Raw genomic sequence first — 15,212 nt, 5'->3', positions numbered from 1 at the left:
TAATTATGCCCAGGAGAGTTTGTACTATGTCTGTCTTGAAAACAGGTAGAAGAAGTAGCTTTAAGATTTTTGCATCAAAATTTTATAGCTCTGATTTAGATAACAATAGTACAGTTTGAAAGCTAACGAGATCGGAGTGAACAAATGAGAGAACTTCAATACCTGTGTTTCTGATGATGTAATCCAAAACAACTAATCTTTCAAATTGTGACTGAAATTGTTTTCTAATATTCTCAGGCAAAGGATCAGCTTCAAATTTCCTAAGCCAATATTCAGCCTCCTTGTAACCTTCAACAAATAACTGAAAGGAACCAATCTACAATTTTAAGAACTATAGTTAGAAACGAAAGTACAAGAACAAAGGGATTAATTTTTAATTTCTCAGCAGTACTGTCACAAAATGTTATACAAACATAATAAGAAAAATAGAAGAGATAACGCTAATTTAGATAAGCATATTTATCAAGAAACCTATTTTTACACACTAATTTTAAATAATCACATGAAGAACGCACAGCAAATAAAAAATGTTCAACCCTAGACTATTAAGGAGCATTGCTAGACTAGACTTTTAAGCAGCTATTTCGGGATAATCAAAAAGGAAAATAAACATATGCCCTCAAGGTGACACTCTTAACAAGAATGCTGCTTTCTAAAAATATTCATTGAAGTGAATTTAATTATGGAGGCTAAATTGAACATCAATCCTGATTATTTCATAATAGTGCAATTTTAATCATGAAAGAAACTTTTCAAGATTCTTCTTAAAACATAAAATACAGAAAATAATTTTATTTTAAAAATAATAGTGGATTCTTTGACTATTCAGATTAAAGATCCTGTCATAAATTTTAAAAGAACCAATCAATTAATCATAACCTCTATAGTGTTTTTTTACAAAGTTCTTTCCTTGAAAATATATCCATCTTAAAAGACATTTTTGTTACTAAAATTTACTAGTTAACATTAAACCATGTATTAAAGATGGAAATACAAGTTTTCAACAGCAGATGATGCCTGGGTACTGAGCAATCTTCACAAATGCAAACAAATCACCACACACAAAAATCTATTCCTTATCCCAACATTTTATAGTCTTGTTGTTGGCATGATTTTTTTTTTTAAACAATTCCAACGTTTTCTTAAGGCACTTATAACTAAGTAGTAGTAGTCATTAATATGGAAACCATAGTCTCCAATAGTCATGCTTATTTTAGCACATCCAAGAAGGAAAAGGACTTACAAAAAGTCTTAGAACTCCAAGTTTACTTGGAGTACAATTTTTAAAATTAGTTAATCATGAATTTCCACTCCACATCTTTTATCTAGATACATGTAGAGCAAAACCAAAACAAAATCATAGGTCAAGTTTATTTTTAAAAAATAAATCCTAGAGTTTTTCTAGGATGCCTTTCCCATTAGCCCTCTCCACCTTTGCTTAGTTAGCTGCTAATCATCTCTCAGTTTATTTTAAAGTGATTAGAAAAAACAAGATCTAATGTGCAATGAGCAAACACGGCTGCTACCATTTACTGAACCATAACTATGTACCAAGTACTTGACCTGAATTTCTCAAGTTTATCCTAAGAGGTAGTTCATGTCATTCCCTACTTCATAGAAACTAGGGCTGACAAAATACAGACCCTGCCCAGGTCTCATGCTAACTAGTATAGAGACAGGATGGAACCCAGCTCTGACTCTAGATCGGAACTTTTGGCCATTACTTTATAAAGCCTTTGATACAACATCATCTGGGAAACATTCCCTGCTCCTCCAGACTCAGTTAGGCATCCCTCTTCTGCATCTTTTCTTGGTGTGTGTGGTGTTGGGGATCAAACCCAGGGCCTTAGCCTGTTATGCAAAAGCTCCACGACTGGGCTATAATCTCAGTTCTAGGCATCCCTCTTTGAACCTCTCAAAGCTCCCGAACTTACTACCTATCAAGCACTTTATCAAACTGCATTGAAATGGCTTGGTTACTATGAGCTCCTCAAAGAGGAAAAAGCTTTTACTACTATAACCACAGTCCAGAGTGTGATGTTTAGCTCTAAGAGATCAGGCTGAACCTCCCAACTACATCCTAAGTACAGCTTATCACAGTAACTCACCTTAGGAGGTAGTCCTATCCGATGAAACTTTCTACCTACTTTTGGCACTTTCTGTAAGGCATACTTTTTGCCTCTTGATTTTGCTCGGTCAATTGCACTGTAATTAAATGTCTCACTGACAAGCCAAACCACCTAGAAACACAGAGTTCAGAAAAATGGTCAGAATTTGCATTATGATATTTCTATCCACGTACGCAATCAAATTCACTCTAATCCTGTAAACGAGCAAAGTTTAAGGCTATAGCTGAAAATCTAAGATAGAAAGGCCAGGGGATTTTGTGAAACCATGGAACATATCTCTTTTCTCAAAGAGGTATAAAAGTGACCTAAAAATTTCTAGTGGAAAAAACTAAGCAAGAGTTTTAAATTGTAGAATTAGATATGAACATTTTGAGGATGGCAACAATTAAAACATACAAAGTCCAAAAGATACCAATAGCAGCCTTGTAAATAGCTATCTTGACCTTCCACAAATCTCGATCCCTCATTTTTGTCTACTTTCTAAATGCAAGTCCTTCCTCCTCTCTGTGTTAGCTCCCGTGACCTCCCAGGAACAAGAGCCATTCCCTTGCATGCTTGTCGGTCTATGTGAGGACAAGTTGGCAGCTGCTCATACTCTTGAATTACCAAGAAGGGATTCCACTTTAGGCTCTACCATTAAGTTATTACTAAAGTACTCACAGACAAGTGGGCTAAGTACTTGACTGGAAACCCACTCTGCTTTACCTTTGTTTTAGGTACAATGCCCAGATGAAGCTTTTCATCCAAGAGGTAGGCCCCAGCCTCAGAAAGGTAGCCCTGGTTGGGAAGCAGGCAGCCTCTGCCAAAGCAGCAAGGGCAGCAGACCTTGTGGACATACTTGGTCCATTTTGGATTCAATTGACCATAAGGCTCTTCTGATTTTGGTTTAAAAACACCAATAATTTTCTAAAGGGGTAAAAAGGAAAAATCTTATTAGGCTTTTACATGTGTGGAAGCAGACATATATATCAAACACATTGATATCCATTATTTTACATATAGATTGAGAGAGAGAGAGATAATAATCCACAAAACATATTCTCATAATTTGTTTCCTCCTATTCCCGGAACCAAATTTAGGCATAACCCTCAAGTGTTAAGAGGTTTGTTTTCGATCACATTTTACTCATTTACATTGAGGATCTAAACTCAATAATTCCTTGGACCAGTACTTTTCAAATAGTGCTCTGACAAACCTTAGAAGGTGAGGGCAAGGGTTCATGCCATTTAACCTGTGACCCATGCCATTTAACCAGATTAACTCATTTGTTTTATATTAATGGACTTTGAGGTTAAAAAAAGGTGTCTCACCAATTTTAAATGTTTGAAAACCACCACTTTAGGTCAAACAGTGTTACTATTCAGAATCTATTAAACACCCAAGCCACAAGTTTGTTTAACATCTACTTTCCCCACTATGGCGTACATTCTAAAAAGGCTGGAGCTTTGTTAGTGCTGCACCTCTAGTACTCAAAGCCATATCTGAAACACATTAAGCTTCCAAGTGTTTGCTAAATAAACTAATAAAGTCTATGCCAAAAAATATTTTTCTAAACAAAGGGAATAAGATACATTGAATAACTATGCTGTCAGCTGCTCTTAGCCTAAGACTTTCCCAGTTATGTTTTTCATGAACCAATCTTTTAAATAAACTCCTTTATTTAAAAGATTGGTTCATGAATGTCTAAAATCTCTATAACCTTTTGTACTAATCTGATACAACATATATATATATATATATATATATATATATATATATATATATATATATAAAAAATAAAATACATATATATTTTTTATCTTAACTTTTAAGGGAAAGGACTTTGCTATGTTGCAAAGACTGGTGGCCCCAAACTCTTGGGCTCAAGTGATCCTCCTGCCTCCTACTTCTGAGTAGCTGGGACTACAGGCATATGCCCTTGTGCCTTGTGCCCAGGTACCTACAACTATCTTAAAATCTCAAAGGAGGACTATGCTTTAAAATTACTTTGAAAATATAACTTTAATCTTTGAAAAAAAGGGGGTAAAATTGTGAACTTTCTTATCTCTCAAAAGAGGACTTGCTGGTTGTGCATCAGAAGGCTTTTAGAAAAGATGAGATCAATTTTTGAAAAATTCTAGACTAAATGGAAGAAATTACCATAGAAATTTCTTTTTTCTGTTCCAGAATCATTTATTCATTTCACTTTTGTGCATTTCAATGACTTCACACTTCAGGTTACCCAACCTCCTTCCCTTGGCACAATGCCAGAAAAAATATATCTAGAGAAAAATATAGCCTTGAAAAAAAAAAAACAAGCATTGGAAATGACATTAGACAAGTTGTGAAAATTTCAATTTCTACTCTGCTTGGCAAGTATGGTAATTGACTATTTTAAGGTGAGGACTTATTGACATATGCTCAACGAATCTCCAAGTGAACAGGTTATTCAGTAATTGCTTGAAACCAAATAGAAGCTGTCAGAATAGCACTCTATAACTTAACAACAATAAGCTCTATTTCTATAGATGAGGGTGCTTTAGTAAAAAATAATAACAAAAAAATTGTGCTTTATTGCAGAAAAGAGAGTACAATCGAAATTAATATCTTCAGAAATTCACAATGACTTCAGATTTAAGTTAGTGTTTTCCAAAATTTTCTTAGTATATAGTAGGTCTGTGAAATTCTCACCTTCTTAGGATCCTTTACAAAGTAACTTCCACTTGAGCCTTGAGAAATTCTTTGTGGAAAAACTCCCAGTTCTATTGCTTGTTCTGCTCTCAATATAATATCGGCAAATTCTGGATCATCCAAGAATGCATTCATCTCTGAAAGGCCCGTGGTCACTGCATTAAGAAGAAAGATTAGCCTTGAGAATGCTCATGATATGGACCTAAATGTGTAAATTTGATTATTGGCGTTAGGACAGAGGTACAGAAAAATGTAATTAAGTACTACATGGCCAGCTTTGATCCTCCTTCCTGACCACTTCTAAGTTCTAAACAATGCCATATGGAAAAAACTTTACTATTTGTTGAAAAAAATCACACAAATACCTCTCACTTCTTTGAACTCCTCTGCAATGATTCTGTCCTTCATCCTTCTCTAGCTCTAATTCCACAGTCTTGTCTCAAATCCTATCATCAGTAACTACAAATTCTCCACAATTTTTCAAGCACCTCCTAGCTTCCCAGTTTAGTCCCTCCAGCATAAAATTCACCCATCCTACAGGAACCTACAAGCACTGATCTCCTTGTTATCCTTGGTCTTTACTCCCTTCATGTGCCCCACTCCTTGACCACCTTAAATATGGCCTGTCATTACAGAATCACTCTTTTCCCTCCCTTCATCATGGTCACCAGGAAAAATCCCAGTCCTGGCGAAACCTGTCTGTTGACTCTATGCCTCTGCCAGGATAGCTGAACTTGACCAGAGAAACGCATATCAACTCAAATTCTCAACACCTCCTCTCCCATCCTCTCTCAGCAGATTATCTATCTAGCTGCCTACTTCATGACGTGAAAAAATAAAAAAAAAATGTCTCTTATATACATATATATATGTGTGTGTGTGTGTGTATACGCACACACATACACACAGCACCACACCTACTGATCCACTGCTTAACTATGGGTCAACACTGATGATTTCCAAATTTCTCTCTCAGGCCTGGACTTGCAACTATTATTCAACATCTCTACTTGGATGTTAACGGATGGCTCAAAGTTTATTACCCAAAACTCAATTCTTCATCTTTAACACCCCCCACCCCAAGACTTCATCTCCATTCCTCCCTGTTGTAGCTGCTGGCAATTCAAAATCTTCCAGTTGTATAAACCAGAATAAGCTGCAGATCCTTAGAATCATTCCTGATCTTCCACTCTCACCTTCTATCTCCAACAAGAAAGTTGTGTAGGCTCTACCGCCTAGTGTCTGGAGCCCAGCCTCTTACCATCTTCCATGTTACTTAGGTAATTATCAGTTCTTGCCCAAATTATTATAAGAGCCCCCTAACTGGTCTTCCTCTTTCACTCCTGCCTTTCTACACTCAACCAAGCAGCCATAGTAACCCTCTCAAAACAGGACAGACTGCATCACTCCTTTGTACCTAACAGTTCAAGGGCTTCCCATCTCACTCCAGAAATGAAGTGTGTCTTCTGCAGTTTCCGCCCTTATCCTAGACCTGCCGTCTGGAGCAAAGGCCTACTACTTACCCTCTTCAGTGATGCCCATCAAATAGCTGAAGGGCCTTTCTTGTTCCTCTGAGTCTTTCTCCACCTCCTTCCACACTGAAGTGTTCTCAGGCTTTTCAGCATCGTACTTGTCCTCATTTCCTGCCTCAGTATTTCATGTACTTGTCCTCATTTCCTGCCTCAGTATTTCAACGTTTCCTCTCCAAATATGGTCTCCAGAACCAAGTAACTCATGAACAGAATAGACACCTCATCCTCAATCTTGACACTGACCCAAAAGAAAGAGTCCCTAGAATACTGTAGGAGTTCCTCAGGAGTTTCGTCATAATACTAATTTATATTGAAATCGCTGAACTCTTGGACTACTCTTGTTCTCTCACAGTCTACACCTGAACAGCTCTTTTGGGCTACGCAAGACTTCACATTATTACTAGTAAGTGTTACCAAGTTGGCTATGGGTTAGGTGTGTCATAGAACCTCCTGTTGTTCCTAACATGAAGTCCATAGTCATTTGTCAAATACTGAACAATTCAGTTTCAACCAAAATCAATCAATTAGAAACATTTCTGTAGAAAATAAAGCAGGATGTTCTTGCCACATTATTGAGATAATATCATCCTACAGGAAGCTACACATTTTTTTCTTTGAACATGGTTTGCATTTAGCATCAAAATCCAGAAGAGCACTTTAAAAAAATAACTGGTCCTACTATCTAATTACTGTCAGAAAAAAAGACCTATCAACTCTTCTAAAATGAAAGCAAGTGGTTTTTAGTAGATAATTTTTCCTTAACTGATTCATTACTGACAATTACATTCTACGATTCTCTGCATGCTCATTACTTAAATGTACTTTGATAATGAGTTTAATGTGAAAGGCACCCCCAGATATTATACTACTTCACGCAACATATGATATGGATAATCTGGTTTGAAGGTTTATTATCAGTTTGATTTTTAATAACTCAGTGCTGGAATAGAATCCAGAGACTTCTGTTCGCTAGGCAAGTTCTCTAGCATACAGAGCTACACTGCAGCCCTCTGGGTTTTTGCTGTGTGTGTGTGTGTGTGTGTGTGTGTGTGGTATTGGGAACTGAATCCAGGGACAACCTATCAATGAGCTATATCCCCAGTCCTTTTATTTTTTTATTTTAAATTTTGAGACAGGAGCTAAGGCTAACCTTAAACTTGCAATCCTCCTGCATCAGCCTCCTGAGTTGCTAGAATTGTAGGTGTGCACCACCATGCTCAGCTTTTATTTTTATTTTGAGATAGGGTCTCACTAAGTTGCTGGGAATTTGTTAAGTTGTCTAGGCTGGCTCAAACTTGCAATCCTTCTGCCTCAGCCTCCCAAAAAACTAAGATTACAGCATGTGCCACCACACCAGGCTATCTTTGATATATAATTATATTTATATATATTCCATTGAAACTGTGGTCACTGGGGCTGGGGTTGTGGCTCAGTGGTAGAGCACTCGTCTAGCATGAGTGAGGCCCTGGGTTCGATCGGAACCACCACATAAAAATAAATAAATAAAATAAAGATAAAAAATTTAAAAAGCCATGTTTCTAAAAAAATTGTGGTCACTATCTTAAGAAATAAAGTATGGCATTTTGTGTTGGTGTCGGAATACATTCAAAATTATTTTCTAAGTAGCCTCATATACTCCCTTTGGGTCAATACTAGGAAGAGACGGTGGCCTTCTAGTCAAGTTCCAGTCTCGTTCAGGCTTCTCACTTTTCAGATGTCCAAAGTACCCCTGAAGCTTTGCTGTTCTCATGACTATTCCAAGCTTCTTTCCCATGGATATTTCTTATTCATCCTTCACACTTACAATACTATAACAAAATGATCTAAGTTCCAGGAAAGCAAAAGATCTTTGTTTTGTTCTCTGATGTATCTTATGTGACTAGAATAGAGGTCCTGGCACATGGCAGACCCTCAATAAATTTTGTTCAAAAAATAAACAAACTAGCTGGGCACTGTGGCATATGCCTATAACCCCAGCAGCTCAGGAGGCTGAGACAGGAAGATCAAGTTCAAAGCCAGCCTCAGCAACTGCAAGGCAATAAGCAATTCAGTGAGACCCTATCTCTAAATAAAATACAAAATAGGGTGGGGGATGTATCTCAGTGGTTGAGTGCTCCCAAGTTTAATCCCCAGTACCAAAAACAAAAATAAAAATAAAATCTGATCATGTCAATTAAAAAAAATTAACACAGGGTAAATTACCAATTTTAAATTTAAGTAATTAAACAAACAATTAAAACAAACTCATCCTCCCTTAAGAGTTAGAATTACCCCTTTCCCATCCTTCCTTACCTTACCCACTAACCAGAATATTTCTAGAAAAAAGTGCTGATAAGTCTGATGAACTGAACGCTACCTTTAGGATTCCAATGCTAGATGTCACTCAGCTGAATCTTCCCTGTCCCTTACACATCTAGGGTACTGCTCCATGCCTCTGTGGAACCTCAGATTTACCAGTCAGAGTATGGACAGTCTGTTAGAACTACTTCTTCTAATTGACTAAGTCCTCCTCCAGGCTACACAGCTGTGTAGGGAGGCATGCATGTGATAGGTCACTATTCTTTCAAGACCTTGATTTCCACAGGTACCCTGTAGGCATACATATTTGATGAATGATGTATCTCTAATGAATGGAAAACAAAGAACTGTGTGTGCTGTATTCTAAGCAACAGCTGAGGAATAATCTCCAACACATCCCTGCTCCATTTCAAAAACTCAGTTATGGTGACTGTCAGACATCTGCAACTTCTACTCTTCTAAACTTTCCTCTAAATGAAACCAGGTTATCAGTGTCCTGAACTTGGATCAAGCCACACTGTTAACACCAGCTATTAGAATTACTTCTACTGAAAAGGACTTCAGGAAAGTTATAAGAACTAGACTTATGAATTCAATCACTTTTATTACAAAGATGTTGTTCAGCTTATAGTCTCTTCTCCAAGAGAATGTGTGACAAGTTATCATTTGTCAGTTCTGTTTTGGTTCAAACAACAAGTTCAACTTCATGGTCTCCCTAATTGGTTTCTTTCATGTTAGCTATTCAGTAATCTTATTTCAGTACTCTTATTCCAGTCTCCATCTTATTTAGTTTACTACCCCTTTTCTCATCTTTCTTCACATTTATATGATTTTCTAATTTTGAACATGCATTTTTTGAACATGATTTGAACACTACCTTTAGGGTTCTAATGCTAGGTTATGGTGACAGTCAGACATCTGCAACTTCTACTCTTCTAAACTTTCCTCTAAATGAAACCAGGTTATCATTTAGGGTTCCAATGATTCAAGCTATCGTGAATCATTAAATGACATAAATAAAATTTCATTTTCCTTTGTGAGTTCTAATTGTTCTGTTAGGCTTTCCAACAACAGACATGTATGTGCTCAAGTCTGTACTAACTGGGACCTTGGAGAACTCACTTCACCTCTCTGCGCTTTATTAAATGGGAATAAAAAATAGCACTCACTTCATAAGGTTGGTTAAAAATTAACAAATGCGAAGTACATAGAACTATGCCCAGCACATACCAACTGCTACATAGATATTAGCTTTTATCATCTTTAATACTATGCAATTCACTGACTAAAATGATAACTAGGACAAGGAATGCCACGACTCCTACTTTGATAATGATTTAACAACCAACACTATAGTTTTTGCTATTTCTAGACTTTGTCAAATGCCTTATTAAAGATAACAGACATGTGACTAAAGTATATAAAGTTCCTGTTTTTATAAACAAAACAGCTAAGCATCATAAATGATGTTAATCTAAAGGCAAGAATGTCTTAGACCTAAAGGTGGTTTGATGGAAATTGGATGATAACAGACAAAGGAAATAATGGCCTCATTTAAAAAAAAAAAAAACCCTAAATTTTAAACTAATCATAAGTATTTTTTGGGGAGGGATCTCTTTTAAACACCTTTAAGTAATGTTTATAGTTCAAAACTATTTTAAAATCCCATTTTAAAAAACTCCATAATAACCAAAGTAACAATTGTTTTATAACACTTAGGGATCTAGCTGGGCGCAGTGGTGCACGCCTGTAATCCCAGCAGTTCAGGAGACTGAGGCAGGAGGATCGTGTGTTCAAAGCCAGCCTCAGCCAAAGCTAGGCACTAAGCAACTCAGTGAGACCCTGTCTCTAAATAGGGCTGGGGATGTGGCTCAGTGGCCTAGTGCCCCTGAGTTCAACACCCCCCCCCCCCCCCCGCCGTCTTACCAAAATAAATAAATAACATTTAGGCATCTATAGCAAAATGGAAAAGTGCAGGACATGAAAAAGAATTAGGCTTTATCTAGTTCTGTCTTTACCACTTCCCAGATATTTGACTCTGGGCAGACCACTTACCTCTGAAGTTTTATGAACTACCAACCATCACAATTTTATTAATTTTACCCAAGAAGGATGGTCAATGAAAACTAACTATAAATTGTGATAAAAATATCACCATTAAAGAGGTAGGCCTTCTTTTCAATAAGTCATATGTATTCTAACTTCCATATTCTAGCTTCACTTTGACTTTTTCTAGCCTTAATATTATTTATTTACCAAAAAAAACTCCTCACTTTCACACAACAAATGCATTTTCTGGACTTTTGGCCCTAATAAAATCTAGCTATGATGTTAACTTTGAGGTGGAAAAAGGCAAGCTATCTATGAGGATCTTGGTTACTTCACAGACTGGACTCTAGGTAACAGAAGTCCAAACTGCCAGTGTAGTTAGATGAATGTGAACCATTTGTGATCTGGTTCCAACTTCACGTTTGTTTGCTCGACCAAGGGTCGTACTGAAAACGCGCCCATTAGCCTAACTTTATAATAGTAGCATAGATGCACATCAGAAATGTTGGCTAAAGCTTAAGAGTGGGCCAGACGGCTTCCTCTTGGCCTCTTCAATTTAGAGTATTTATGTTTGAACAGAAGTTCAAATAGAACTTGAGTAACTTACTCTCTCCCAAATTCTTTACATACATACTATTAGCAGGGCAGGTAAAAATCTGGAAGTTCAAAACTCGGGAAAAACTAAGCAATATTAATACAAACTATCTTCTTTGTAGCGTTTAAGTGTTACAAAGAAAGATACTCCAAAACACTGTGTGCACACCATCTCTTTAAATCCACCCTAACACCGGCAAGTAGGTGTAAACACCACCATTTCACAAACAAGTTGGTCTCTTCTCTAGCAATAACTATATCAAGTCTACTCGATTTACATGAAATTAGTCTCACTTCTCTCCACAAGCCCCAAACTCATTTCTTCAACAACGATCTATGCTACAGCAGCATGCCTAAACTTTATTTTCAATTACCCTCTTTCAAAGGTGATCCATTCATTTAACAGTGAAAAGGTGTGTGTTTTAACGCATAATTATAGAAACGACTCAAGAAATAAAAACTTTGAAAGAGATAGATAGCAGGAGCTATCTATTTTGTTCAAAAAATAAACAAACTAGCTGGGCACTGTGGCATATGCCTATAACCCCAGCAGCTCAGGAGGCTGAGACAGGAAGATCAAGTTCAAAGCCAGCCTCAGCAACTGCAAGGCAATAAGCAATTCAGTGAGACCCTATCTCTAAATAAAATACAAAATAGGGTGGGGGATGTATCTCAGTGGTTGAGTGCTCCCAAGTTTAATCCCCAGTACCAAAAACAAAAATAAAATCTGATCATGTCAATTAAAAAAAAATTAACACAGAGTAAATTACCAATTTTAAATTTAAGTAATTAAACAAACAAAAACAAAAATAAATTCGTCTCTGCCCCCTCTAACTAGCGTCACAATAACATTTAGTTGGAAAACGTTTTGAACCGTTTTTGGATATTCTTGCTGTACATCTCTCTCTCTGCTGTCATCCACCCTGCAAAGTCACAACTCTGGGAACTTGTGGATAGTTTCGAATTATTAATTCAGAACTCACGTCCAAACTTGAGCAAACAACTTACGTCACTCTGTTAAGTTTTCTTCAGTGTCTGGCTGCAGTTTGGACTCACTTTGGGGGGAAATCTAAAGAACTGGTAGTTTAATGACAATCGCTGGTCCACAGCCTACAGACAGTGGACACGGCGAGAGGCGGCGCGGGGCAGGTGTCCGCGCCTGGGCTGGCTGCTCGCCCCGCAACAGGGAAGCCCCTCCATCCAGGCAAGCGCAAGCGAGGGGCGCAGCCGAGCCAGGAGCGCTGGCAGCGCGGGGAGCAGCCCCAGGCCGGGCGGGAAGCGGGCCGCGCGGCGGGGGCAACAGGCGCTGGGGACGCACGCGCCGGGAAGGGAGCGGGACGCACCTGAAACCGAGGGGCGGTTCCGGCTGTGGTCGGTGGGCGAGCCGCGGGTGGCCTCCACGGCCAGCGAGAGGCTGGGGGACCGGTCCTTGGGAGGGAGCGGCAATTCTCCGTCGCGGGCCTGGCGGGGGGCGGCCGCGCCCTCGTCGCCAGCTCCCTCCTGCTGCCTCACGGCGCCCCCAGGCGCACCCCTCCGCGGCTGGGCCCAGGCGATCCGCGGCAGCAGCGGCTCCCGCTCCTCGTCCTCCTCTTCCTCCGGGTTCCCGCCGCCCGCGGACCCCCGCCGGCCGGGCTCGCAGGGCTCCGCCATGGGCTCCCTCTCCTCCTTCCGTGCCGAGACCTTATCAGAGCGGCGGAGTGCCGGGGCCCGGCCTCGGCATCGCGGCAAACTGGAGTGGCTGGGTCACACCGACGCCACCTCACCAGCACAAGGGCCAGATCGGGGCCCGCCCCGCGGCTGCCCCGCCCCGCCCTGCCCTGCCGCCGACCACGCCCACCGCCGGCCACGCCCCACCCCTCGGCTCCGCGGGGCGCCGCCCTCGCGCCTGCGTAGAAGGATCAGCGCGATGGGGCGGAGCCTGGGCGGGCCTGGGCGGGGCCGGGCGGGGCCGGGCGGGGCCGGGCGGGGCCGGGCGGGGCCGGTGGGGCAGCCACCTGCCAGCCAAGGCCAGGAAAGCGCTGGTGGAGGATGCTGTTGCCCTTACACAGTGCGGACAGCAGTTATTTCCGTGGAGGTCCGCCTCACTTCAAACTGAATAGGCTTCTCCTCCTACTACAGAATTTTCACTTAAAGTTTACCACAGCTTTTGTGATATATGAATTTACCTGAATGGCTGATATTTGTTTCCTCTATTAAAAGCCCATTAAGGGGGCTGTGGCTATATATTTATCTGTACTGGGACAATCCTGATAGCAGAGTTTGTATTTTCCTGTTTTCCGAGTAATCTAGCTAGAAGTTTATCAATGTTTAAATTCTTTTCAAAAAGCCATCTTTCAATTCCATTCATTTTCCGTTTTTGAGTTCATCGACTTATACTCTTCTGCAGTAGGGGTTTGATTTTCTAGTTGCTTAGAGAAGATTATAGTATTGGTTGAAGACCTTTCTGCTTTTTAAATATGCATTTAAAGCTATGAGTTGTCCTCTAAGCATTGCTTTAGTTGCATTCTGCTATTTTTGATGTGTTGTGCTTTCATTTTCATTCTGATGAAATTTTTAATTTCTCCTTATGATTTCTTCTTTGACCTATTTCTTTTGAGTATGTTGTTTAATTTCCAAATGTTTAAAGGTTTTCCTAATTTGTGTTATTTCTAATTTAAATTTGTTGTAGACAAAGATTCTTTGGCATTTCATTCTTGTGAAATGTGTTAAGACTTATTTAGCCTGGTATAGTATATACGCAGGTGAACATTACATGGTCATTTTTAAAAGAAGATGAATTCTGCATTTGAATAGTTTTGAATTGAACTACTAATTGAATCTATAAATATAAATTTAGTTAAGTCACCTATATCCTAAAAGTTTTTCTTTATCTAGTTCTATTTCTTACTAAGAAGATTATTATGATTGCTATTTATTATTATTATTATGGATTTGACTATTTTTTCTTTTAGTTTCATGAGTTTTGCTTCCTGTATTTTGAAGATGTATTACTAGGTGTGTGCATAAGAGTTTCATGTCTTCCTAATGACTTTTTTGAAAGTTTTAAAAATTAAACTTTAAACAATTTAGTATTATGGACTGTTCTTCTTATCTCTATTAATGTTCTTGGCTTGAAGTTCATTTTGAGGGATAATATTATAACTATTCTAGACTTTTTAGGCTGTTTACCTTAGGTAAATCTTTTTCTACTCTTTTTAATCTATTTGTGTCTTTATACTTAAAGTGTGTTGATATCCCTGTAGATAGTTTACCATTGGTTCTTGAGTTTTTAAAAAAATCAAGTCTGATAATCTCTATTCTTTAATTGGGATTTTTAATCCTTTTACATTTATTGTAATAATGATGTGGTTGGATTTAGATCTCTCACTTTTCAATTCCTGTACTGTTTCTTCATCCTTTTACCCCCTGTTTCTCCTTTTCTGCTTTCTTTAGGATTAATTCAGTATGTCTAGTTAGTTCATATTAATTTCATTGGCTTTCTGCTGTATCATTTTAATTTTTAGTGGTTATGCTAGGACTTACAGTATGCATCTTTAAATTATTTCGATGTATTGAGAACTTTCATTATACTATTTGACATAAAATGCAAGCATCTTGCAAAAATGTAGTTCCATTTATCCTCCACCCTTTATATTATTGTTGCCATGTATACTAAACCTACATGTTTTAATACAGTGAATGATTTTTAGCTTAAGCAATCATATCTTTTAAAGAAATTAAGAAAATAATTTATGGTATTTTATATCCACCCACATTTTTAGTATTTCTTGTGTTCTTTGCTCCTTCCTGTAGATCTGAGTTTCTATCTAGTATCATTCCACTTCCTTATGAAGAATTGTTTTAAAAATTCTTTATAATGCAGAATCTGCTGGTGATAAGTTCTAAGTTCTTTTTTTTTAAATATGTTTTTTAGTTGTCGATGGACACAATATCTTTATT

The 15,212-nt window shown here is 38.5% G+C and overlaps 1 protein-coding gene across 2 annotated transcripts in view; it reads right to left on the bottom strand.

Moving 5' to 3' along the window:
- The window catches only part of Pi4k2b (phosphatidylinositol 4-kinase type 2 beta), a 28,578-nt gene extending 15,547 nt beyond the window's left edge, over nt 1–13,031 (bottom strand). Inside the window, exons 1-5 of one of the 2 annotated variants that reach the window (XM_027939083.3) lie at nt 12,617–13,031; nt 4,801–4,955; nt 2,835–3,035; nt 2,109–2,240; nt 163–316 (exon numbers count right to left, since the gene is read on the bottom strand). In XM_027939083.3, coding sequence (XP_027794884.2) covers nt 163–316; nt 2,109–2,240; nt 2,835–3,035; nt 4,801–4,955; nt 12,617–12,923 — 949 coding nt within the window. In that variant the 5' untranslated portion in view covers nt 12,924–13,031. Of the gene's footprint in view, nt 1–162; nt 317–2,108; nt 2,241–2,834; nt 3,036–4,800; nt 4,956–6,323; nt 6,847–12,616 lie in introns of those variants that run through there. The other variant, XM_027939102.3, reaches the window with a different exon arrangement.
- Between the last annotated feature and the right edge of the window lie 2,181 nt (nt 13,032–15,212).

This window comes from Marmota flaviventris, chromosome 7 (genome assembly GCF_047511675.1).
Source record: "Marmota flaviventris isolate mMarFla1 chromosome 7, mMarFla1.hap1, whole genome shotgun sequence".
Taxonomy (NCBI): Eukaryota; Metazoa; Chordata; class Mammalia; order Rodentia; family Sciuridae; genus Marmota; species Marmota flaviventris.
This window is presented reverse-complemented; position numbering and strand designations above follow the sequence as displayed.